Here is a 23501-nt window from a genome sequence, read left to right as displayed (position 1 = left end):
GCCCCTCTGCACACTCCCTCTACGGATACCGTCACGGCCTGCTGGCCTTCGGGTGACGCGCTCGCTGACACCCTGGCTCCAGCCGCCACCGGCAGTTCTGTGCGCGGCCGCGCACTCCGCACTTTTCCCACTCAACGCAGACTCTCTTTTCATCTTGTTTCTTTCTTCCCAAGACAGTCTATTGTAGAATACGGTTGCTCAGTCAATGCAGACACATTTTTTAAAATTTTTATCTGGTAATCGGGTATTCTTTTAGATTTTGTCTCCTTATTAATTCTTTATGAAAAAGACGAAACGCAATTATAAAAATAGCTTTCGAAACCCACGTAAATGCCATAGCGACTTCAGCTGCAGTGAAACCCTGACAAGAATAACAGGTCTTAATATTTTAGAGGGTTTGAAATTTCGCTACAGGAGATATTCAGGGGAACTGCGTCACCCTGGTGTGCAACCATCAGTGACCCAGATAAGGCTGGAACCCATGCCCTCCTGGTGCAGACGGGACTCACTTGGTGGCAGCCAGCTCAGCCAGCAGCCTCTGGTTCTCCATGAACATGGCCTCCTCGTTCTGCTTGCTCTGTGCCTGTAGGGCCTTCACTTGCTGGTAGAGCTTCTCATTCTCCTACAACAAGAGCAGCCAGCAAGAGTCAGACAGGCACCTTTCAGGAGCTGTAACTGCCTACATCATATAGAGATCAAAAACAAATCCACACACACACAATTTTCACTGCTCAACTCAAACAGATTGGGTTTGTAATCTGATCTATTAGCGAATACATAAAATAGAAATATTGCCATATAAACCATTGCCATATATTGACGTGTAAACATCAATATCCAGCCCACATTTTAATTAAAGATTAAGCCGGGTCATTCAAATACTACCAATATAAAAAGCATATAAACTAGTACACCTAATGGCATGTATAAACTGCCACAGTCCTAATGGTTTTGGCAGCTGGAGTAAGTGCATGGCCTGAAAATAATAATGTCTGCTAAGCATAAGTACTACCACTAAAACAGAATCCAACTTCCAGCTTCGTGATAAGCAGGAAATGCATTAACTGTACCATTGTTGTTCTTGTTTACCTCCCTCAACAAAAGCTGGAGCTGCAATTACTGTAGTTGAAATGGAGGATTAGCCTAATCATTTCAGAGGGGTTTCAGTCAGGAGAAAAGGCTAATTACATCAGCTCTGCATATCATGTAAATTCCTTTCATCAATATATCCACACTGACCTGAATTCTGAAAGAAAATTACTCACTCGTCTCTCGCTAAACGGAATATAGTCCTACCTAGTGTTCAGGACCAAGAAAGATAAAAAACTATGATACACTATATATTACACACACACAGATTTTATATATTGCATATATGTACGCACATACCCACTGTAAGTATGTATACATGTGAAAAGTATGCACAAGTCCTGTAAAATCTGCTGTATATGTTTATTTTCTGAGCATTCTCAGAGGCCGCTAAATTAAGAGGAAGAGACTAACATCCTACACCAGTCAATACCATAAATCAACCAATAATGTAATAACATATAACCAGCCTACCATTTTCCTAATTAGACTATTACATAGATATGTAATTTGATTAAATTGTTACAATTCATACATTATGCAGTAATACAATAACCCTAACAAACAATATTATAACCCTCACAACTGCTTCTTTAGCAGTAAAGGATGGGTAATAAAAATCATAGAAATGACATCAACCTGTGAGATTAATGCAGAAAATACATGGTTCTGTTACTTACACTAACCTTATAAATCACATTATAGTACATGAAGTAAGGATAGTGATTCTTCACAACCAGCTGCATAAGCCCTTCCTGAGGGCTGGGTGATGTACCCTTCTAATCATACAGCCACTGGGAAGGAAATGGCATGTCCTCAGTGCTGCACTGTGCAAATTTACAAACCATAAAAAAAAATCAAACTCATGAATGTTAAATGGAACCAATTTAAAAGTGAATCACATGATTTCCTAATGTCTGAGGTGGAAAGAGCAAATCAACAGTTTCATATAAGCGGCCTAATTGTTCACAGGTTACATGCCTTGGGGAACGAACTGCTTGATCCCAGGGAATTTCATCTATAGGCATGAATTCACTATTCGTATACGTCAACACCTTCATTGTCTTTCAATCACACAACTGCAGGGCCAATCATTCCTTCCAATGGTTTGCAAGAAGATCCTGTGTAAATCTAACTTTGATAAATGATCACCAAAATGGATAAAATTCTAAGGTTCATGCCAGGCATGTTTCACAATATATCACCTTGACATCTGCATACATATTGAGACGTAGGGTAAAGGCACTTATATCAAATTTCATGCCGATATGTTGTCATTTCAGATATAATTTGAATGTTGAATTTGAATGCCTGCTGATCAATTGATGAGTAATTTCATCCAAATCAAAATCAAATCCAACCAAATCCACATCAAAAGTGAATAATAATTTGTGAAGTAAAGGAAGGACACATAAGTGAAAACTGTCAAGGAGATATAAAAAATCCCAGACGTTGGAAAATACAAAATGGCTGTTTGGCCGCCGGATAATAACATAAATAATAATACTGATAAAATAAGATAAAAATGATATTTTAAAAAACAACTGAACGTTCACTGCAAAGCCATATAACATCAACACATAACAGATTTGGCTAAACAAAAAAGGAATAATTTATAATTTTCATCAAGCAATAAAGTTGCCAAAATATTCGACCAATGAGAGAACGAATATGAAACGCTTTTGTAACCAGACCAATTTACAAAGTAATCACAACTTAATTTTTTTTTTGCTGTCCCAAAATTCAGCAAAAAGATAACATTTGACCTTTTGATGGCTGCATAATTGCCATGGTGCGTCCTCATTCCAGGAAAGGCTTGTGCTGTACACACCAGTTGACTATGCAAAAATCACTATAATCACATAATTACACATAATTAAACAGTCAAGGCAAACATTTAGAAAGTGTATTTTCTGCATCCATCTTCCTGGCTGTCGCTAGAAATTACAGTGACAAGTATGAATTATATGCAACTGACTGAATTCAGATGTTGTTTGACCCAGGCTTTTCTGTAAATAAACTAATTCTGACATTATTAATTACAGAATTATCAGTTATGCAATTTTTTCCCCCATAATTTATAACACTTATATAACAACAAACAATAATGTGATTAATGAGGAAGATGTTATTGGATAACTAATTATGTTAACTGTTACAATATTTAATTACTTTACTGATGTTCATACAGATGTTAATAACAATACCAGTTAATTACTAGTTTATCACTGAAAATGTGTAAGTTATTATGTCATTGGTTGCTACACAACGCCATGTGTAAACATGTCAGTCACTGGAACACAGCTGCAGCAGTTCTCCCTTTGGCAGTGGACACTTGGCCTTTTCAAACCCAGTGTGGTGTTTACGTTTGAGCCGTGAAAGATGGTGCCGTCTATTCCCTGTGCTGCTAACGCTGCAGCCTATACCCTGCCATACCCTGCCATATCAATTAGCTTTTATTTAGCTGCTAATTTTCTACAGACCATGTTGTCATCAAGAATGTGCATGCATGAAAGTAATCACTTTGTAATCAAAGGTCCTAGTGTTGAAGATGCAATCAAGCTGCAAGCTCCAGTTTGGGCTAAAAATACAGCACTGACGGGAGTGTGGAGTGTCTGGCTTAGTGCAATGAAATGTGAGGCACTTCCCATATGTTACCTGTGACTACCAAAGCTACGGAGAGCTTCATTTGGTTTATATTGGACACTGACTGACAGCCATTACGGTGAAGCCCCATAGTTCTAACTGAACAAAAGGAGTCAGGTGGAAAACGTAATTTTCCAGGGCCAAGGACTGAGAGAGTGTTAGGGTCGAGGTGAGCTTGGACGCGTCTTCAGGGACACGGATAGACTGGAATTGTGAGACGGGGCTGCTCTACCTGATGGTAGCCTTGAATCAGGGTCTCCTGCTCCTTCACCTCCTTCTCGATGAGCTTGAGCTTCTCTTCTGTGACGGGGTCCGAGGCCTCGCCAAAACTCCACCTCCGCTTCCTGTTGGCCTCTTCCAGGCTGCGAAGCTGGGGAGCAGACAGGGGATGCGTATGCCAGTTAGTGTACCACACATACACCGGGCAAAAACTGCTCATTGCAAAAACTCCCAAAACCCAACACATGGGAAGTACTTTCCATACAACGCCACAAATACCATGCTGGCTACAGATACAGTTCCGAACAAACAGGGGAGGGGCTCGCCCTACAAACCGCATATGCCCTGCTTGCCCAACACAAACAAAGAGAAGCAGAAAATGCAGCCTCGCTCCATGTGTGCAGTGAAACCCGTGAATTGTCTTCTCACTTCACAAGCCCAGGCACATAGACTGGTTGGAGAATACTGATGTTCTTTATGATCAATGAGTACGGGGCCTGCCAGTCATAGGATGGGGACTTAACTAAACCCAAGTGATTAATTTGGAAAAAAAATAGATCCATCTATCAGCACCATGCTCTCCGAACTGGCTTCTCTCAAGACAGATTTCCCTATAGATTTCTCAGCCATTTGTCTACTGAGATCCTTTCAACAGCCCAAGCTGGTGTCCGTCAAACAAACAGCCTGCACTTAGCGCTAGGCACAATTACTCTGAACAAGGCGCAGGCTGCATTCTGATGAGGTCATTAGCATGAGGGAATCATTAGCATGGTTCGGCAGGTGGGTCTGGTGACTGACAGACTCCATTAATCCTACCTTCCTCATTCTCAGTCTGCATACACATTTAACATGACAAACAGCGTCTAACACAATGCCTGTTTGCCCATGTCCTATACCGTCACTTGTTTCTACGTAAGACTGAAGGACGCAAAGCAAAAATATGACTAACCCTTGACAGCCAGAACAGCTGCCTGCTTAGGGGAGGCAGCTAACCCTCAGCAGATAGATTGATGACCCACCCCCACACATATACCGCCGAACCCCATGAGCCCAAATCTGTGTAATTTGAGGGTGAGGATGAGAGAAGGAAGACGTGAAGGATAAAATTCAACTGGCATCAGTTTGCTGATAGGCTGTTGACCAGGGTAAGCTCCGGGGAACAGGTATGAGTTTTCCTGGACTGGGATTGGGCTCTTTGCTAAAGAAAGCCTATCACAGTGCTTGTAACCTCTTGAGGATGGCAGCATTTAAGAAAGGGCAATTTGTGTGCAAGGTTGGGAAAAAAATTCAATTTCGGCCCTGAATCACACGGTACTCATTCATTCGCTCTTGACAAACATCTTCCTCCAGAGAGAAGAGGAAGTACTTTAAGCTTTAAGCTTAAGATGTTGAAGAGGCAGTTCTGAACCAAGGCCTGATTCTGCAGCATAGGGTTCAAGTCCAGGAATAACACAAAGGAGAAACAACAGTAAGATAACCCTGAACAACAATGCATTGAGTGTTATGAAATCACAGCCCCAGAAAACCACAGAAACAGATAAGGCACATAAGGCACTTAATTTCTAATTGTGCCTGGGTTTACATGAAAGGATCACACAAACCAGGCATTCAGTACTGAATAGGTGACATGTTTGCTATTATTATATTAGTTAGCACCTGTCCTGTCAACAAATTCTGAACTTCACCAACCCTTTTGTGCCCTAAATCTCCCCATACTCAGAACAAAATATTTGTGTTCCATGGTTTTGAGAGATGATAAACATTACAATGAGGAGCAATGTTAATACAACAGCTTTAAGTTAAGGCAATAAGTAAGCATGGAATGATGTTATAGGCTGATGTTAGTGACGTTATAGGCTGCCATTTCACTCCCTCTTAAATCTACTACTGAAGACAAAGATGGTCATGTTGCTGAGTGCTGAATGCATGGAAATACTTATTTTCCCACTTTTCTCTCTTCTGTGTTCACTTTTTCCCCCTGCTGTATTTGCCACTCCTGTTGTCTGGAGTAAGGTGCACAGCTCCAGCATTTCCTTACTGGGGCAGCAAGCTGCAGGAACCCCTGAGTTACTCTGGGTGAAAGGGTCGCTCAGTCAAGAAACAGCAGGAAGAACTGAATGAAAATGTCCTCAGTCTAAATCAGTCAAATGAATAAAAGCTGAGTTGGAGAAAAGGGATGGGGTATATGTTAATGCTGTGTGCAGGAATACATTTCTCATGTGCTGTAAAATATAACGGCCTCGTTGCATGTCAACTGAACTGGTCAGCAACAGCATAATCGACAACGTACATCAGACATTTGGAAGGCTTCTGGATGGCTCAGTCAGCAAGTCACTCGCTCTGAGTGCAGACTCTGCTCTACATCTCCAGTTAAAAACCGGCCAAGCAAATTCGCTTTACTCTGTCTGGGATAGGGGTGGGTAGATTCGTCAGGGTCCCCTTAACACACTGCTCTCAATGCCCTGTGTCTCATCAGGTACCTGTGAAGTGCTCAAATGACAGAGTAGCACCAGTCCTCAAATCAATACCGAGTTCTCTACAGTGCGCTGTGGGACTTGCAACATGCAAAGTAATTGCCTTGGCACGCATGTATGTTTGAAGATTGCATTCCCCTTGCTGTTGTGGTGAGAGAAGCCTGAGGTAGTACAAATGTACAAGGTGTAGTACAAGATGAACAAAAAAGCAAAACAAGATTTTTGTTTTTTTAAGTGGATGACTGGAAATATGATGGCAGCATTGTTCGGTCCTACCAGTAAGCGTTCAAAGTGTCCAGCGGTGTACGCACTGCTGTACATGGGTGCCTGGGTTCTTGGGTAAAAAGGGGGAGGGTGGTAATGCTCACCTTACTCTGCAGGATGTAGTTCTCCTGTTTGAGGGCGATGACCTCCTTGCCATGAGCCAGGAGAAGCTCCTCCTCACGGGCCTTCAGCTCCGCCTCCTTCTGATCCAGCTGCAGTTTCAGCCGGTCCACTAGGGGGTGCTCTGAGCTCCAGCGCTCCGTCTGCTCCTCCCGCTGAACGCTGCCAGGGGGTTTTACCACAGACACCTTGCCTGGGATGTCCTGAGAGGAGTCCTCCCTAATGTCACTCTGCAAAGAGACAGGACTTTCTGAAACGTGCAGCCTACCTAATTTTTAATGAACAGACATCACGATCTATTGCAAAACATCAAATGTTAACACTTACATGATACCCAATAATAACATTAAACAGTCTCAAGAGAAGGGTGTGGCAGCATTGCCCCACCCAATCCAAATCCAAAGTCCTACTGGATTCATGCGAGTAGCACCCTGCCTGCTACATTAGTACAGGACATACCTGACAGTGGAGGAGGTGGGAGAGGGCTGACCACTTGCTTGAAGTTAAGCTTTTTATTACTCTCTTCTGTGAGAGCGAGATTAAGTACTTTGACAGTGCTGAGCCCAGGAGAGACACTTATGCCAAAAAAGACAGACAGATTGACTTCAAATCTCTCTGAGTCAAAGCCACTTTTGTACACATGTGTATTGCACCCTTCACTCTAAAGACCATATTTAACCACAGAAATAAAGTTCTAGAGGTCTTGGACTGTCTTACTCCCGAGGAGAAAACGCACAAGCATAGCAACAGCTCGTTAATCCTGCAGTTATTTTCCTGACAGTGGTAGCTCTCCCTGTGAATGGGCGATGAGTAATAGCTGTCATGCAGAGACAGAAAGAGCCATCCCACAGGCTACTATCCTGACACAGGGCTCTGCGGCGGGTGACAGCATTGGCAGTCAGGTCCTGGGCCTTTCAGTGCTTCTGTAATCACTGATGCGGAACCGTGGAGCAAATGTGGATCTGGGCTGTCTCCAAGGAATAAGGCCACAGCTCTCAGGTCTACTCCCGGAGGGCCGCGATCCAGCAGACTTTAAGGCCTCCGTTTTAATAGCTCTACTTTGAAGCGCAATCAACTCTAATTGATCAAATGAGCTAAACAACAGGGCTGGGTGGAACAAAAAAAAAAGACTTTGTCCTGCACTCTCCAGGAATTTAAGAACATCGGATCACACCACCGGTCCAAAGTACGTGAGTCAGACAGCAACAGTATTACAGCTGGCAATTTGATGTAGTTGTCCAAACCCACAACACTCAATCCAGGGTCATCTGCCGTACCCTGGAGTCCTAACCCCAATTACATAGTTGAAAACAGAAGCAAGTAAATCAGCCTTAGCGGTGAAAAATAACGGCCCCATATATGCAAGGCTCTCACCCCCCTGCCTGTATGATGCTGTATCTCGCCGTTTTCTCGGGAACGCTCCTCCTGGCCACTCGTCCTCTCAATCTGCTGCTGCAGGTAGTCAGCGAAGGACTGCACCGAGGCGATGAGCTCATTGCTGACCTTTAGCCCAGCATCGGTTTGGGAACCAGCACCTTTAAGAGCACAGATCACCAGCATCACAGGACAATATCAGATCAGCCCTTTTCCCCAAATAAATTAACGGGTGATGTCAGAAGGATAAAAATAATATGTGATGCATCATGCTCAAACGTCACCGAGTTAACTCTCACTCCTGGCGTCAAAGACTTAGGAAATTACTGCCTCTTTGTCAGTGATCAGAGAAGTTCACACTCCTTCCCTGTGTCGGTGATTAGAGGGAAGTCCCTCTCCTTCTCTGTGTCTGATCTGGGGAGTTCACTGTCGCTCCTGGTGTCAGGGATCGGGGGAGGTCCCACTCCTTCCCTGTGTCAGTGATGAGTGATCAGGGAGTTACCTTTTGCTGCATGTGTCAGTGACCTGGGTTTAGGGCCGCTCTTCAGCCCCTGGGAGACAGGCTTCCTCTGAGCGATGGGAGAAGACCTGGCCACTGGACCGGTCCTGCTGGACGCAGAAGTCCTCGTCACCGTAGGAGGCGGCCTGTTCGTGACTCTTTTACTCCTCGCTGGCGGGAGACTACTCTTCCTCCAGGAGGTGGGAGGAGGAGCGTCCTGGCCCCAGGAGACCGGAGACCACTCAGAGACCTGTGTGGACGACAGACTTAGTCCCCCCTTTAACCATAAGCAACAACCGCCAGAAAAAAAGCCTTCAGGGTTTTCTTGCTAGTCTGGCACGTCTCCTGCCACTGTCAACTATTTCCTCACCGCTTCCTCTCTCTTTAGGAGAGAGAGAGACACTTCTACATTCCATAATGTAGAACTGTGTAAAATACTTCATGTTTTCTCTCTGTTTGCCTCCACTTCTCTCCTCCGTTAAACAGGTGTCAGTTCCCTCTCTCTCACCTGTTGTTTCTTTCCTTTACTTTGAGGAGGGGAATGCTTCGGAGGCGAGTCCTCCTCATACTGCATCAGGTGTTCCACCTGCTCCCTGATTCTCCTGTACTCCTTATCCGTGTCCTCCATGCTCTCTCTGGGTGCTGCGGCCACCGACTGGTTGTCACCGGTCACCTCCTCAGGTGAGGCTGGATCAGGAAAGGGCTTCTTTGTCTCTGGCTGGGGCTCTGCCTCGCTGTAGGAACACAGTGTATTAACCTCTGGAGAGGGACTGCCACAGACAGCATCTCCTACAGCACCGTGTCCATCAGTAGTCCAGTGTATACTGTGAAATTCTAAACACAGCCCACACACGTGTGCACACAAATATAATATACATATAATGGGCTCTCTCAGAAGCATCTCCTTCTACAGGTCATAATTTCTCAGTTCTGATGAAAAACTCTCCACTGTTAAGTGGCTTAATTTTCTCCAGTGACACAGAAGCTGCGGCTGCACCAAGCTGTTAATTCTTAGATAAACTAAACTGCCACTTAAGGGAACTCTGTATGCTGATGTACAGAAATGGATGTGATCATTAGGAGGCCTTTCTAGATGTTTTTCCTAATGCCTTGCTGGAAGGGTTTCACAAATACCATCAAAATCCTTATTACGAGCATTAGGATAAACTGCCACATTATATTGTGGCTATACAAGATTACTTTTACTGTTATACAGTAATGTGCTGAATAAGTATCAGACCTCCCTATATAAACCTCAACTTAACCACAAGCTACAAAACAGCACTGACCTTGGGGGCAGTGTTTTTAAGTTTACTTGTATTCTAAACTACCTCTCTGCCACCGCTGGCACACCTGTTGAAGTAGAAATTCACCTGACAGGCTGCAGCGCGAAACCTCGCCCGAACCCTGAGTCTGGTCCTATGGGCCGCATCAGTTCTTCTGCTGTGGGCAGGTCTGCAACACACACAGTGTCACTTTCTGATGACATCACAGGCTATAGAGGGCAACGGAGGAAGACTCCAACACCATATTCAGGATATGACCAATGTAGTATTCCAATATGAATAGGGTCCAATCACAAAGCACAACCCCACCCTCTTCTTGTGGAACTTCTGGAGATGTGAAATGGGTGGCTGTGATTGTGACCAAGCACATTTTGATAGAACAATCGAGCCCAAGGGGAAATTAAAGTGAACTGTGATGTGTCTGACTAACACATCTGCTCTCCAGCTGATACCAGCTTACCTGATCCTGTTGTCATGGTATTTTTAAATGTCCCTTTCGAGTGCTCCAGGCTTGGAGTGAACGGACTTGTGTCCCTCTCGTTGTCGGCCAGTGAAACACTCTGCTCGTGGTCCACCACGTCCCCCACCGAGTGGCTGATTTTGCGATAGGCCTCCTGCAAGGCCTCCATCTCACTCGCACCACTCTGACCATAAGACTGAGCTGAGAGAGGGGGGGGAGAGAAGGAATGAGGGTGACACAGAGGAAGAGAGAGGGGGAGAGAGGGAGGGAGTGGGGGGTGAGCAAGGACACAACAGACAGAGAGAGAGAAAATGTCTGTGTGTGTTTAAAGAAAGAGGGCACTTCCCACAATCATAACACAACATGCACTACACAAGCTTCCTCATTATAATCCTAAGCACTGTATACGTGACTCTTTATTGGTGGCTGCTATGTCTAAAAACCAAAATCAAAACCCTTATAATGTCAAATATCATACGAGATAAATAATTAATTTGCACAGAATATAAATGAATAATTATCCATTATTAATAATGCATTACAATTATCCTTCATACAAGAAAACTGAAAAATTCTAACCACTAACCACAGTGGGCTTTAGCCAGTATCCACATGCTAGCATGCTAACTTTCCCATATGAGTCAATTTTCGACATTAACTGTATGGAAAAAAAAGTCCTATCCTTCTCTGATTCATAAAGTTCATAAAATTATGAACACTGTTCATGCTCTCTAGATCACACTCTCTACAGAGCCATACATTCATCTACGTGCCAATGCAAACCAACTAGGATTGTTCTGTAGTTGAGAAGAAACCTTGCTGGATTATTCCTGTAACCGGTCATGTTGAGAGGCACACTCCTCACCAGGGTGACATGGACAAGTATGGAGTAAGCGAGATAGGTCGATTAGCTTGTGAAAGATGTTCACTTCACATTTGTCACAAGCTGCTAGCTTAGGTGTGTAGAGGTTTTTATTTTTCTTTTAGCATTACTCCACTGTGTGGCAGAATGAGGTCATGTGTTTCTGGTGTTTAAGAGATAGAGAGAGAGACACAGTACCCTGGAATGCGCTGAGGAGACAGAGGGGCGTGTCTAACCCCACTCTCACCTGGCCCTGTCGTCTCAGCCTCGCCGGGCCCCGCCCACTCCTCCCTCTGTGCCTGTTCATTGGCCTCGGCCTCCTGAGCTGCGCCCATTGAGTCCAGAGAATCATGGAGGGACACTGTGAACCAGAGACAAATAAGTACACATATGTACATGTAAATACAACAGATATAAAACACATGAACAACACACACATGCATACACATGCATATGCACCCGTATATGAAAGCACACACACGCACATGACTGGGAAAGCCAGCACTCAGATGGAGGCGCAGAATGGCCGTTACCACTCTGTTATGAGAAAGGAATGTGAGAAATGTCTCACCTTTGGCTAGCATGGCAGATCCATCAGACCTCTGAAACACACAGATGGGTGTGTCAATGTAGTCAGATAACAGATGAATTCCTCCCTGTCCAAGACTCTCAATGCGGCCCATGTAAAGGAACTGCTCTCAATATACATCACCACTAATCTGCACAGTCCTTCATCTAACACTTTAAATAAATGTCTCTACAGACTCAAACAGAATTACACACACACACACACACACACACACGCTATATAAACACATGTGAAAATGCATACACTTTCACTTAGAGTGCGAGATGATGCTAAATGATGACAGTTTCATAAGATAACTTCAGTGCTGTCAGAATTTGTGTTTTTCTGCCCCAAACTGCTCAGAAGTAAAGCTGTTTCAAAGGCAGGAACGACACCCTCGGGGAGCTGCATAATGAAGCAGGTGGAATCCCGCTTTCGACATCTGAAAGTCCTGGGAGTTCTGCTTTAAAGGAAAAGCTTCTCTTTATACACTAATCGCTGTATATCTCAATCCTTCTGTTCTCCCTCTTTCATTAGCACATCTTTCACCTCCTCTCTGCCCCTCCCTCCCTCGCTCCCTGGCTCTGAGGTATCCAATTTACCGTACCAAGCCAACACCGAGTGGGCTGACTAAAACTCGGTGTTTCCCTTGATTTCCTTGTTTTCACACATCAGCCTAAAGTGCTGTACTATGTAGCACAGCATTGTGCACAAACAGGCTTTCTTATCAAAGCTTACAGTGCAACAAGGGGAAAACAGTCACTGAAGACAGTTCTCATTACTGATTGGCAGAGCTGGAGGAAGGGATCTCTGTTTCAGGAAGAACACCTCACAGAGATCCCGGGGGCTTCCTACCTTATCCTGGGCCTCCCTGAAGCTTCCTTCCTCCTCAAAATCCTCACTGTAATTTAGAGAAGCTACGGGAAAGGAGAAGCAGCACAGAATAATCAGATAATATTGATTCAATAATACATTTTCCATTTTTAACCTGACATCAGATAACATTGCTCTCTCTGCTCTGTCAGTGTGAGTAGTGTTTTCGCTGCTGTAGGGCTGTGTTTTCTGAAACCAAAGATGTTTTGATGAGCTTTCTGATGTACGAGGCCAAATCACTGACCAACCAACAGATAATGTCTTAGGGGCAGGTACGGGAAACTGAAGACAGGTGTTACACACATGTGACTGAGGTGTACTCTTCTCACCTGGAGAACCTCTCGACTCCTGCACTCTGTCCCTCCCCTTCTCCTCTTCACTCCCAGCATCCTCTGCTTTCCTGGAAAAGTAATTCCTTACCCTCAAAATCTACACTGATTCTTACAGCTTACCTTGCATGATGTAAAAAATACACAGCGCACATCAAAACCACACTATTACATCACTGATTCTACTTCTTTCATTTTTTATCTTTTCCTCCTTTTCCACCCAACTTCTAGCAGCCACTAATTGTACATTTAAGCTCATTAGAATCACAAGGATAACCACAGTACCCACACAGGAGCATGGGGTGACACACATACAATGCTCTGATACACATGCACTCCTACTGCCACTGCATTTCACACTAAAAGTCCCAGAGTGCACCAGGATGAAAAGGCTGTCAAAGGATGGGCGCATCATCCTTACGCTAACTCACAAGTACCCAAATGAGTCTCTGGGCACCAAGAGCAGAGCTACAAAGGGACCCTGGCTGACCTACCCACCACTACCACTGGTAGAACAACGCGGAACTTGCTCACTGTAGGCAAAAGGCATGGCAGGTTTCATACTCAGGCCGTACGGCTCATCCTGCACTTAGAACAAGTGCTTTTACTCTATGAGCCACACGCAAGCATGGGTAGCTGGATGGCAGCCATGTAGTTCCTGTTCTTACTATGATAGAGATTACGAGTAGAGAACCTTTATTAGGGCATAGTATCAGAGCTACCAGAGATTCAGTATATGGAGAAAGACAGACTAAAATATGGGGATGGGCAACAGAGAGAGTGACAGAAAGGAATAGCGAGGAGAAGGATGGAAGAGAGGAAGAGGGAAAAACAGAGAGAGAGTATAAGATGAGGAGGATGAAAGAGACAGGCAGAGGTGGAGCAGAGAGAGGAAAAGGAAGGTGAAAGAAACGCAGAGGGGAGCAGAGGGAGAGGAAGAGGAAGATAAAAGAGGAGAAGGGGGAACAGAGGGAGAGGAAGAGGACAGGAGCGGAGAGCAGAGGGAGAAACGGACGGGAGGTGAGCAGTACATCAGGGACTCGGTGGAGTCCAGCTCTCTGTTGAGTCTGGAGTAATCGATGGTGGACGATGCTCCCTTCTCCAGGTGCTCGAAAAACCGGGCCTTCTCCTCCTCCTCGTTCAGGGTGTCCAGACCCATCACAGCAGCACCGGGTGCTGGGCCAGACGCCATCACAGACTCTGAGTCCAGCGGAGACAGAGAGAAGGAAGGAACAGGCAGATCTGACTCATAGGATTCCACGCCTTTCAAGTGTAATTATCTTAACTATTACTAACAGAGCACCTATTTTCCACACCTTCAAAAAACTTATACGATTTTTAAAATCTGGCATTTTAAATCATGCAAAAGGCTGCAACAACAGAGCCCATACATGCTTATGAACTTCACTGTGAAGAAACATTATAATCATTTGCATTAAACGGTTCTATGCAATTCCAACACTGTGTGAGAATGGAGGAGGTGTGACTGATCATTCATCGGAATTCACTGCGTTTGCCTCGATTGTTAGACCCTTGGCTAAAATAACCCTACGTCACACACCAAAGCCAGGGTCGGCTCACATCTTTTGATCGGCATGGTGTGTGGATAAGTTGTGGTGGTGCGATTCACAGGAATCGGTATAAGACAAGCGTGAGACTTCTTCACAATTTCATGCCCAGCCCGTCCCCAGTGAAGAAGCAATATAAAGGTGCAGCCAGAAGGTGACTGTGTGCATGTTAATACACTTATGCTGAAATCCACATTACCGGTATTGAAATGGGGATGGCAACATAACTGCCCCATCACACACGATGCACTGTGATACAATTTCAGTGAATTTTGTTTTGGGGGAAAATTTACGTATAGACAATTTATAAAAAAAAAAAAAAAAAAAATGAAGAAGTGGTATTAATTTAAAAAGTCGTACCACAGATGATACAAAGAAAAAATCCTGTGCAAGTTACTGCAATTTACTCAATATCGATGACCGTGATATATCCATAACTATTAGTCATATTCCATTAATACTGCACATCTAACAAAAAATAACTCTGCAAAACGGGTATATTTAAATCTCATGAGAACTGAAAAAATGGATGGAATAGGCACAACACTTACCATCTTTATTTATACAAACTGCTACTACAAGGAGAGGTGTTTAGGCAAATGTATGTAAATAGATACCATATTTCCTTTTTCCTGCAGCCCATCAAGGCACAAGCAGCACTCATGCCTGCGTTTTGTTCCAATTAACAGAGCATCATTACGATGTCCTAATAAAGGGAGATCACCGAGGGCACCTTTTAAATGAACTCATTACCATACTCACCTCACAGGCACGGTCTCTTTACATATTCACTGCTTATGGAAGCAGTACAAACAAGTTCTCACTCCTGTAGGAATCTAAAGCTGGGCGTTTCTGCCTAGACTTGAATTCCCATTGATGACACCAATTAGGGCTCACAGTGTTGTTGTTTTTCCTCTTGTGCTGCTGTTTTCATTAAAAAAACCTGGTAAAAGATTTTTCTGACTGCAGTGGCTTTTTGAAAAATTCAAAAAGCTGTATGAGGACCATGGCATTTGTTACAACCATAATGCCTGCTCTCTTTCCTTTTAGATGGGAGGGACTACATTTGAAAAGGATAAAAAAACAGGAGATATAGCGAGACGGATAACCCCTTTTTTGATATTTAATTTAAATATACTGAGAGAGATGTGCTGGAGAGAAACCCTGACGGCTCACCTTCAGGTTCCAGGCTGTCCCTGCTCATGAGGACCTGCTCTGCCCCTTGCTCTCCCTCCTCCTCCTCACCGCGGTCCGTGGCTTTCGGCTGCTCCTCATCCTCCTCCTGGATGGGCTGGGATTTTCTCAGAGACTTCCGGAATGTCTTTCCAGATGCCAGCAACCCTGACAAACAGAACAACGCTGATGTGGAGCTGTGGTCAAAACAGCAGTGCGGAGCAACAGTCAGAGCAAAGCTATGGAGTACTGGTCAGAGCAGGAGCGTGGAATAGCCTTCAGGGCAGCAATGTGGAGTAGTGGTCAGGGGACCTATCTTATGATTTAAGTTATAATTTGCCATAAGTTAATACTGCTGTGCCTTACAGCAAGTTTTAAAAACTGTGAAGTCATGTAAAAACAGACTACAATAAATTATCAGAAAATTCTGTTTCTATTGTGTGGTTAACAGAATGGTGAAATGCCCTTATTATGACCAGGACTGAATTTCAAAAGTAAAGGGTCCATACAATTTAAGATAATCGGGCTGTTCCAGAATGCCATGAGCTCAAAAAAGAAAGTACAAGCCAGTCAGATGAAAAGAAGCGAACTGCCCTTGCAGCAATACATCCATGATTGGCATACTGACAATTGCCTTAAATGCGGCAAAGTGAGAGACCAGCTGCTGGTGAGTTAAAGCCATGCCATTCTCACCACTCTGACTAAAAGCCCTCTGCTGCTGCCTGTAATGAGACAAGAGGCTTAATAAAAAGTCTCAGATGGAAAGGTCAGCCATCACAGGGGAGGAAATTACGGGAAGACGGGATACTCTCTAAATTCGCTAAATTAAAGAAGGCCAGAACAACAACAAAAAAAGTGACAAAGCCTCTTAAAGTGTCTAAACACTGTTTTGGATTCAGCAATATGGTAACAATAACCATCAAACCAAGTGAAGTTTCAGTGGAGGAACCACTGAATGGCCTACTCAGACAGCAGAGAACTATGTAACATTCTATTTATAGACAGAACAGAACCACAGAATGGCCTACTCACACGGACAGAACTGAACCACTGATATTCTATATTATGACCAGATATTCAGCTCCTTCGTTCGTTCCATCCTCATTGCTTCCTGTTCTACGGGGTTCTGGGGCTGTCTGTGTTGATATGTCAGCTATGTAGTTCTGTTTTACACTTTTTTTAAAAAAGCCAGTAAAACAGAGTATTTATAGCTTCATCAACAGCAGAGACAGAATTTTCAATGTGAAGCACACACAGCTGACACTGGTCAATATAAAGAATATCTGTGATGGAAATACTTGCCAACCCATCAGACTTACCTCTATGCACACAATTCTGCTCTAGACACTATACCAGAACAAGATAAATGACATTACCATCCCCGCTGCCCTCAGAACAGCTATCACTACTCTCCCCCACAGCATCATGGAGTTGTTCAGGACTGCTTTTCCCCAGTGCATCATGGGAATCTTCCTGTTCAGGACTGCTTTGCCCCAGTGCATCATGGGACTCTTCCTGTTCAGGATTTTTTTGGCCCAGTGTATCATGGGAGGCCAGTTTGGTCATGTCCTCCTGTTTGTGAGTCACCTGCCCCGGTGCTTCATGGGAGGAACGTTTGACACTGTGGAGCTTCTCCAGTTGACTCAGCTTGTCCAGAACCTTACTGCGTGGTTTGGGGGTGGGCTTAACAGGGGCTGCCACGCCCACAGGAAGAGGAGGTGAAAGAAATCAGGGTCAGACACAAGACAGGAAAGTCAGTAGGAATAATGAGAAAGTGTGGAAAGAACCACACCGGCACTGCCTGCAGTGTTTGATGTCTCTATATGTTAAAACTGACACACCTGCTAATGGCTCTACAACCACAAATCACATCAATCCCGTAAGACTCTGAAAAGGTCTCTAAGACTCAGGATTACAGGGACAAATGGATTGCTATAAACAGCTCCGAGGTAACACAGAACATCACGCTGCAGGCCATACCCTGGGGTGGGCTTTCTCTAGGCCTGCTCTGGACCTCCAGACCCCCCGAGGGATCAGTCCCCTGACCAACCGCCTCGCCCGTCCCTGCCTGGGGCTTTCGCGCTTTACTGAACCTGCGTCTCCTTGTCTCCTCTTCAGGACAGAGAGCAGGAAGCACACAGAGAGATGGAGAAACAGCACACAGACAAGGGATCAGACGACAGAGGACAAGTGAACAACGCTCTGACAGGTTCAAGTCCCCACTGTGTTCAAAATATCATTCGGTGAAATATGGATTGAATGAAGTAATAACCCCCATCTCCGAGATGCTGTGCAGCTGTAGTTTTTTGGAAAGGGGAGCCCATGACCTCACTCTGGGTGCAGTAGAATGTTCCACGTTATCTTACATAAACCGGGGGAAAACAGACATGACTCACTCTATCTGCCTGCAGTTCCAGTGCATTTGTTTGTCTCGTAAACAGGTGATCCATCTGTAGGAGAGGTCCTGAGGAGACTGTCAACACATCCAAAATACAGGGCTACAAATACAACACTGACACTGTAGACAGATGGTTACCCGAGCTCTATGGGGGAGACTGCTTACCAAAATACAGCACTACAGAGATGACTATAGACCACAGCTTTGTGAATGACACTACTGACCAGAGCACAGCCCCACAGACCCTACTGATGAAAGTACAGCTCCAAAGAAAGAATTACTGACTTTGGATCTAAATAGGGAAGCATTAACATCACTACACATACATGCACAGGCAAGCACAAAAAAGCAAGCCTCATAAATGAAATGGTGATACCTTTTTCATGAGGTAGTGATGCTTAATAATTGGCAAATCTCAAGGTAATGGACGAATGGCATATTTTAGTTTGTAAAATGCTAAATGAAACATCTGTCTGACTGAGACCCCCTTCCTTGTTAAATCAGAATTATCTCTGTCCAACTGCAAGATAAGAGAATGGCTGCTGGTACTCTGCTATGAAATGTAATCTCCCAAGGAATCTTACGAGTCCTGTTCGATATGTTTAGCTAGGTCAGAGGAGGACACGCTGGTATTCTGTTTCATTAAAAATAGAAGCATCACAAATTCTGTTTGGTGCAACAAGGTTTTGCCGGCTCTGAACTTCTAACACCCTGCCACGGTTCACTGCTTCATTATACATCAGAGAAACGTATCGATAACAGCCCCGGTCTTATTCACAGTTGCTGATGTAGTTAAGAGACAGACAAAACACTGCAGCAGTCACCAATACTGCTGGGGGAAAATAAACAGACAAGTATCGATGTATTTACAAAGGAAGAGTACAGCACAGAGTTCTCCGTGTTGCTGGTCTTTGTTGTCGCTTCTGTGCCACAGATGACCAGACAAAAGAGACTGCGGCCCGTCGCTGACTCTTGGCACCTGGAGAAGCTCATTAGTTGGGGTCCTGTGGGCAGAGCGGACCTAATATTCTCTGGTGCGTGACCACTGCGACACCCGTCTCCGCGGTGAGAGTCATTATGTCACCTTCATAAAAGCAGTGTCACACGGTCCTCCCACCGGCAACCACAGGTCGTCTACAGCCTTGGGTCTGACACATACTTAGTGAAATATGAGAATATATGGCTTGTGTATTTACTTCAGGGGCAGGTGGGCTGCGTAGCAATTTGTACTGTGTAGGAAAAAGATTTAACCAGCGGGCTGCTTGCTCTAATTCCAAGTGGAACACTACAACTGTGGCCGTGTCCCAGGCTACTTACCCTGAACTGACTCAGGAAGCTTCGAGCAGTGAAAATGGAGATGCATAAAATGGAAATTATGCCAATTGCCCCTGACAGTAATGACATTTGATAAAGCCTCAATGAGCACATGCGCTAATCATTTCAAAAGGAAATGCAAGGAGCGATGAACTGGATCTTTCTTCTGAAAGAAAAAAAAAAAAGCACATCTTGCATTCCAAGTGTACACGACTGCTCCTCACCTCACGGAACCTCCCTGTGGTTCTGCAGCATCCAACACCATGCTGTGCATCACAACTAGACGGTCAAGGGTCAACTCTGAGTGCAGAATCTGCCCTTAAAACACTGCAGTATCTTGTCTGGTCGAAATATTTTTCACTCACAGAAAAAAAGGTTACACATACAAAACCAGCTGTTTGCTGCAGTGAAACTGCTACAGATCCAGCAGCATATCATTTTTATATAATGTAAAAATCCAGAGCAGAAGTTGTACCTGTGGATTAGTTTCTACAAACTGCACCCACAAATGGAGGAAAACATCTCAGAGACATAAGGAAGGACAGACCTTCACTTTTTTTCCCCTTAATTCAACAACATATGATCTTGGATACTCAAAGACCAACAGAATTTACAATTTTACATACCAAACACCTACATAATCTGAATATCTGCCTACAACTGATCAAATGACCTCAGCACACACTGCAAGAATATTTGCATCTTGGTCTCGAAAGACAACTGTAATTCACTCTTTGGTATACAGCGACCTCTAGTGTTCACATGGATTAGCTACACATCACTGATAAGGACACGTCTCATGAATGCAGGGAAACGTCCCCTAAAAGTTCAGTGGTAGAATGTGAGTACAAAAAAGATCATTTCACTTGTCACAGTGTTAATAACAGTTATATGGCATTTATAAGTGTGTCAACACCAGCCCGTTTGGAGATCTATTCACAGAAAAAAGGAAAGAGGTCACACAAATGAATACTGTATCCTGAAAGTAAGTCCAAAATGTCCTTATTTTAAACAGCTCTCATAAAAACACTGTTTGTAGGTGGCAATGGTTCTTCAGCAGGAAACTTCATTTGGTTCTTCAGTGCAATTACGTGACATAGGGTCATATACACTGCTTACACCCTAGGGTGTGACCAATAGAAATAAAGCTAATAACATTTAGATGTTTGTTTTTGCTACACTTTCCAAGACCATGTGTTTATGTGGTAATGGGCTTCTCCACATGACAGGGTAAGAGTTTATCTCTCCCCGAAAACACAGCATGGATTAAAAGGAGAAGGGGTAACCCAAAGGACGGGAGGAGTATGTGACTTATGAAATTCACAGGAATAATGCCAAGGAAAGATGTGTGAACCCTAGAGCACTTCCATCACCCACAGGAAAAAAATAAAACCTTTATGACTCTTTTAGTCCTCTTAGTAATGCAGTGAAACATCACAACATTGGGCATGCCTGTGACAGATCTCTCTCTGCAGTTAACTGAAAGCACGCCAGACATCCAAACCCCAGCATCAGCGGACAGGTTCACACCATGGCAACGGGTCTGAAAACCAGCCAGTCTCTGATCAAAGCAACATAGTTCAAAGAAGATCAACGCAACATCTTTTTCAGTGATTTTACTATAAGCAATAAAAAAAAAACCCTGCACCCAAAAAACTGAAAAACTAAACTAAACAAAAAACAAAAATAAAATGAAGCAGACGTGATATTCAGACTGGGCATTCCCTTCTGTTCCGTGCTGGGAGGGCACTATAGTCTGCCATACCACAGGTGAGGTCAACCACCGAGTAATGTTCTGTAATGGTGGGAAAGTGAGGTCCAGCTAGGGTTTGAGGAGTATTTTAAAACTCGGCCTGAATGTGCAATCCCAGTAGCACCACCGTCAGACGCTGCATAATGGCTCTGCCTATTAACCTTGCTCCTGGACATTGAGGGCAAGCAAACGCAGCGGCAAATGTGCCTCTCAAGAGACATACCTCTCCCGCTGGTGTCTTCACTGTCCTCATCCTCCTGCCACCAGGGTCGTGAGGGCTTGCTCTTTTCGGCTGGTTTATGGGTGGCCTGTCCTAATGTGTCTAACACACTGGAGCGCTTCGAGCTGCTGCCCAAATCGATGGAGTCATCAGAGACAGACTGCAAAGAAGAGCACACGTCACCACAGGGGGTCTGTGCTTACATGAAGTGCTTCTGATGGCAGCAACGTGACAAAGCATTAAAGACAGCGTCTATGGGTATAGAAAATGGTGTTTGACATGCCATCATTTTAATGTCTGCAAAAGCCATTCCTCCACGCACATAATACTTACATTTACTTTCCCGCCAGGGCCTACGGGGGTAAAACAGAAATGACGGAATATTCCCAAATAAGGGATGCAAGTCCTGTATCAGCTAAGGTAAGTCTGCACACCCACCTCTTTCAAAAACTGCTCGAACTGCTCGTCCAGCTCCTCTTTTGTCAGTCGGTGCGACATGATTACATTTAAGTTGGTAACTGCTCACTGTCTTTTCACGAGTTGCTATGCAGGAAACAAACACAGACTTGTATCAACAACTTACACTGATTACGATAATGAGAGACACTACTTATCATGTAACTAGTCAGCTAAGCACAGGCAATTATCTATCTACTATTAGGAAGCTAATTTGTCTGTATAGTTTGTTTTACAGCTGCTATAAATAAACATTTGCAAGTTAGTCTACCTATCGAGCTGACTTTCTTGATATAAATAACGATAGCTATATAGCTAACGGGTTCTTTTTTTGCATCGAAGAAAGGTGCCTAGATAGCCTGCCGGTTAGCTAACTATGTAGAGCTACACTTACTCGTGGTCAGTGGTCGCACTTGCCAGTTACCAACTAAGTTATCTGCATTTTAACACTCTATGGACAGTTGGCAGTTAGCTAGCAAGCCAACAACAATAGTCGACTGGCTAGCGAGCTAACCGGCTAACATCCGATTTCAGTGAGTTTAAGGAGTTTTTACTTCTCAGAGAAACAGGCGGAACTGCGCTCCAAAAGCAATGTTTAGCTAGCTAGCTACTGTACTACTTGCCAGTTTGGCTAGACTTGTTAGCTAGCTCTAAATTACCTAGTTAGCTAGTCTATCTAACTAACTAGAGTTTTCACCATGTCAGGAGCTAGCTATAACACACTGGTCGGATGCACTTCGGAAAATTTCGCTAGCGTGCTAAAAAAAACAAATATTTGATTATCAAAATTCACACACTTTTATGTTTTCAATAAATTAATACACATCACACCTATGTATTTCATAGCTTTGCGTCCTTCCCGCGATGTTGACCGGGCCCCTGTCTCTAAGCGGATTGGTTGCGTTTGACGTCACATTACATCCGCGTTTGATGAGCTTCCGGTTTTAAAACCACGGATCGCGTAACTGTAAATTTGCAATTTAAATTTCCTTAATTTCAGTGTGAAATGCCACTGTTTAAATTGACCTAACTTTCAAATGGAGTACATTAAAGCAAATGAATTCAGCAAATACAATTATACAATATGCATTTATACAATTGTACAATAATTGTACAATATGCATTTAATACTTTTTATTATTGTATCAACATTTCATAAGAATTAAATAGAAGTTCTGAAAACAAAATCAATATTAGAGCCGCAATATATTTTTTTTTCAAAAACAAAATACCTTCATTCCTTACTGACACACATTTATTTAACAATACACAAATACACAATCTGATAGTCACTTTATTCATTGTGATGATCATTCACAATAGTATATAGCATACTCTATCATCACTCGATGTATTACAGGAAAAAAAAAAAATCATTTGCTTGGATAGGTCAACTGATAGGTATAGCTCATGGAGTCTCCATAATTCTCATCTATGAAAGCTCCATAATTCTAATCTATGAAAACTAAAGAGGTCTCTTGTAAATTTATGATATCATTTAAACAGATGCTTTTTGAAAATCCATTTTCCCTCCCTTCCTCACCCAACTTTTTTTT

The 23501-nt window shown here is 43.7% G+C and overlaps 1 protein-coding gene across 1 annotated transcript in view; it reads right to left on the bottom strand.

Moving 5' to 3' along the window:
- Nucleotides 1-22837, bottom strand: part of cep162 (centrosomal protein 162) — a 33901-nt gene extending 11064 nt beyond the window's left edge. Inside the window, exons 1-18 of the mRNA XM_036539558.1 lie at nt 22777-22837; nt 21928-22032; nt 21493-21649; nt 17181-17498; nt 15808-15972; nt 14095-14263; nt 13064-13134; nt 12717-12778; nt 11865-11895; nt 11541-11654; nt 10432-10632; nt 10059-10140; nt 9194-9419; nt 8689-8935; nt 8187-8347; nt 6797-7042; nt 3968-4105; nt 510-622 (exon numbers count right to left, since the gene is read on the bottom strand). Of these exons, the coding sequence (XP_036395451.1) occupies nt 510-622; nt 3968-4105; nt 6797-7042; nt 8187-8347; nt 8689-8935; nt 9194-9419; nt 10059-10140; nt 10432-10632; nt 11541-11654; nt 11865-11895; nt 12717-12778; nt 13064-13134; nt 14095-14263; nt 15808-15972; nt 17181-17498; nt 21493-21649; nt 21928-21987 (2561 nt within the window). The 5' untranslated portion in view covers nt 21988-22032; nt 22777-22837. The remainder of the gene's footprint in view (nt 1-509; nt 623-3967; nt 4106-6796; nt 7043-8186; nt 8348-8688; nt 8936-9193; nt 9420-10058; nt 10141-10431; nt 10633-11540; nt 11655-11864; nt 11896-12716; nt 12779-13063; nt 13135-14094; nt 14264-15807; nt 15973-17180; nt 17499-21492; nt 21650-21927; nt 22033-22776) is intronic.
- Nucleotides 22838-23501: the final 664 nt, after the last annotated feature.

Source organism: Megalops cyprinoides, chromosome 10 (genome assembly GCF_013368585.1).
Source record: "Megalops cyprinoides isolate fMegCyp1 chromosome 10, fMegCyp1.pri, whole genome shotgun sequence".
Classification (NCBI taxonomy): Eukaryota; Metazoa; Chordata; class Actinopteri; order Elopiformes; family Megalopidae; genus Megalops; species Megalops cyprinoides.
The sequence above is the reverse complement of the archived record's forward strand: the minus strand, read 5'-3'. Positions and strand labels throughout refer to the sequence as shown.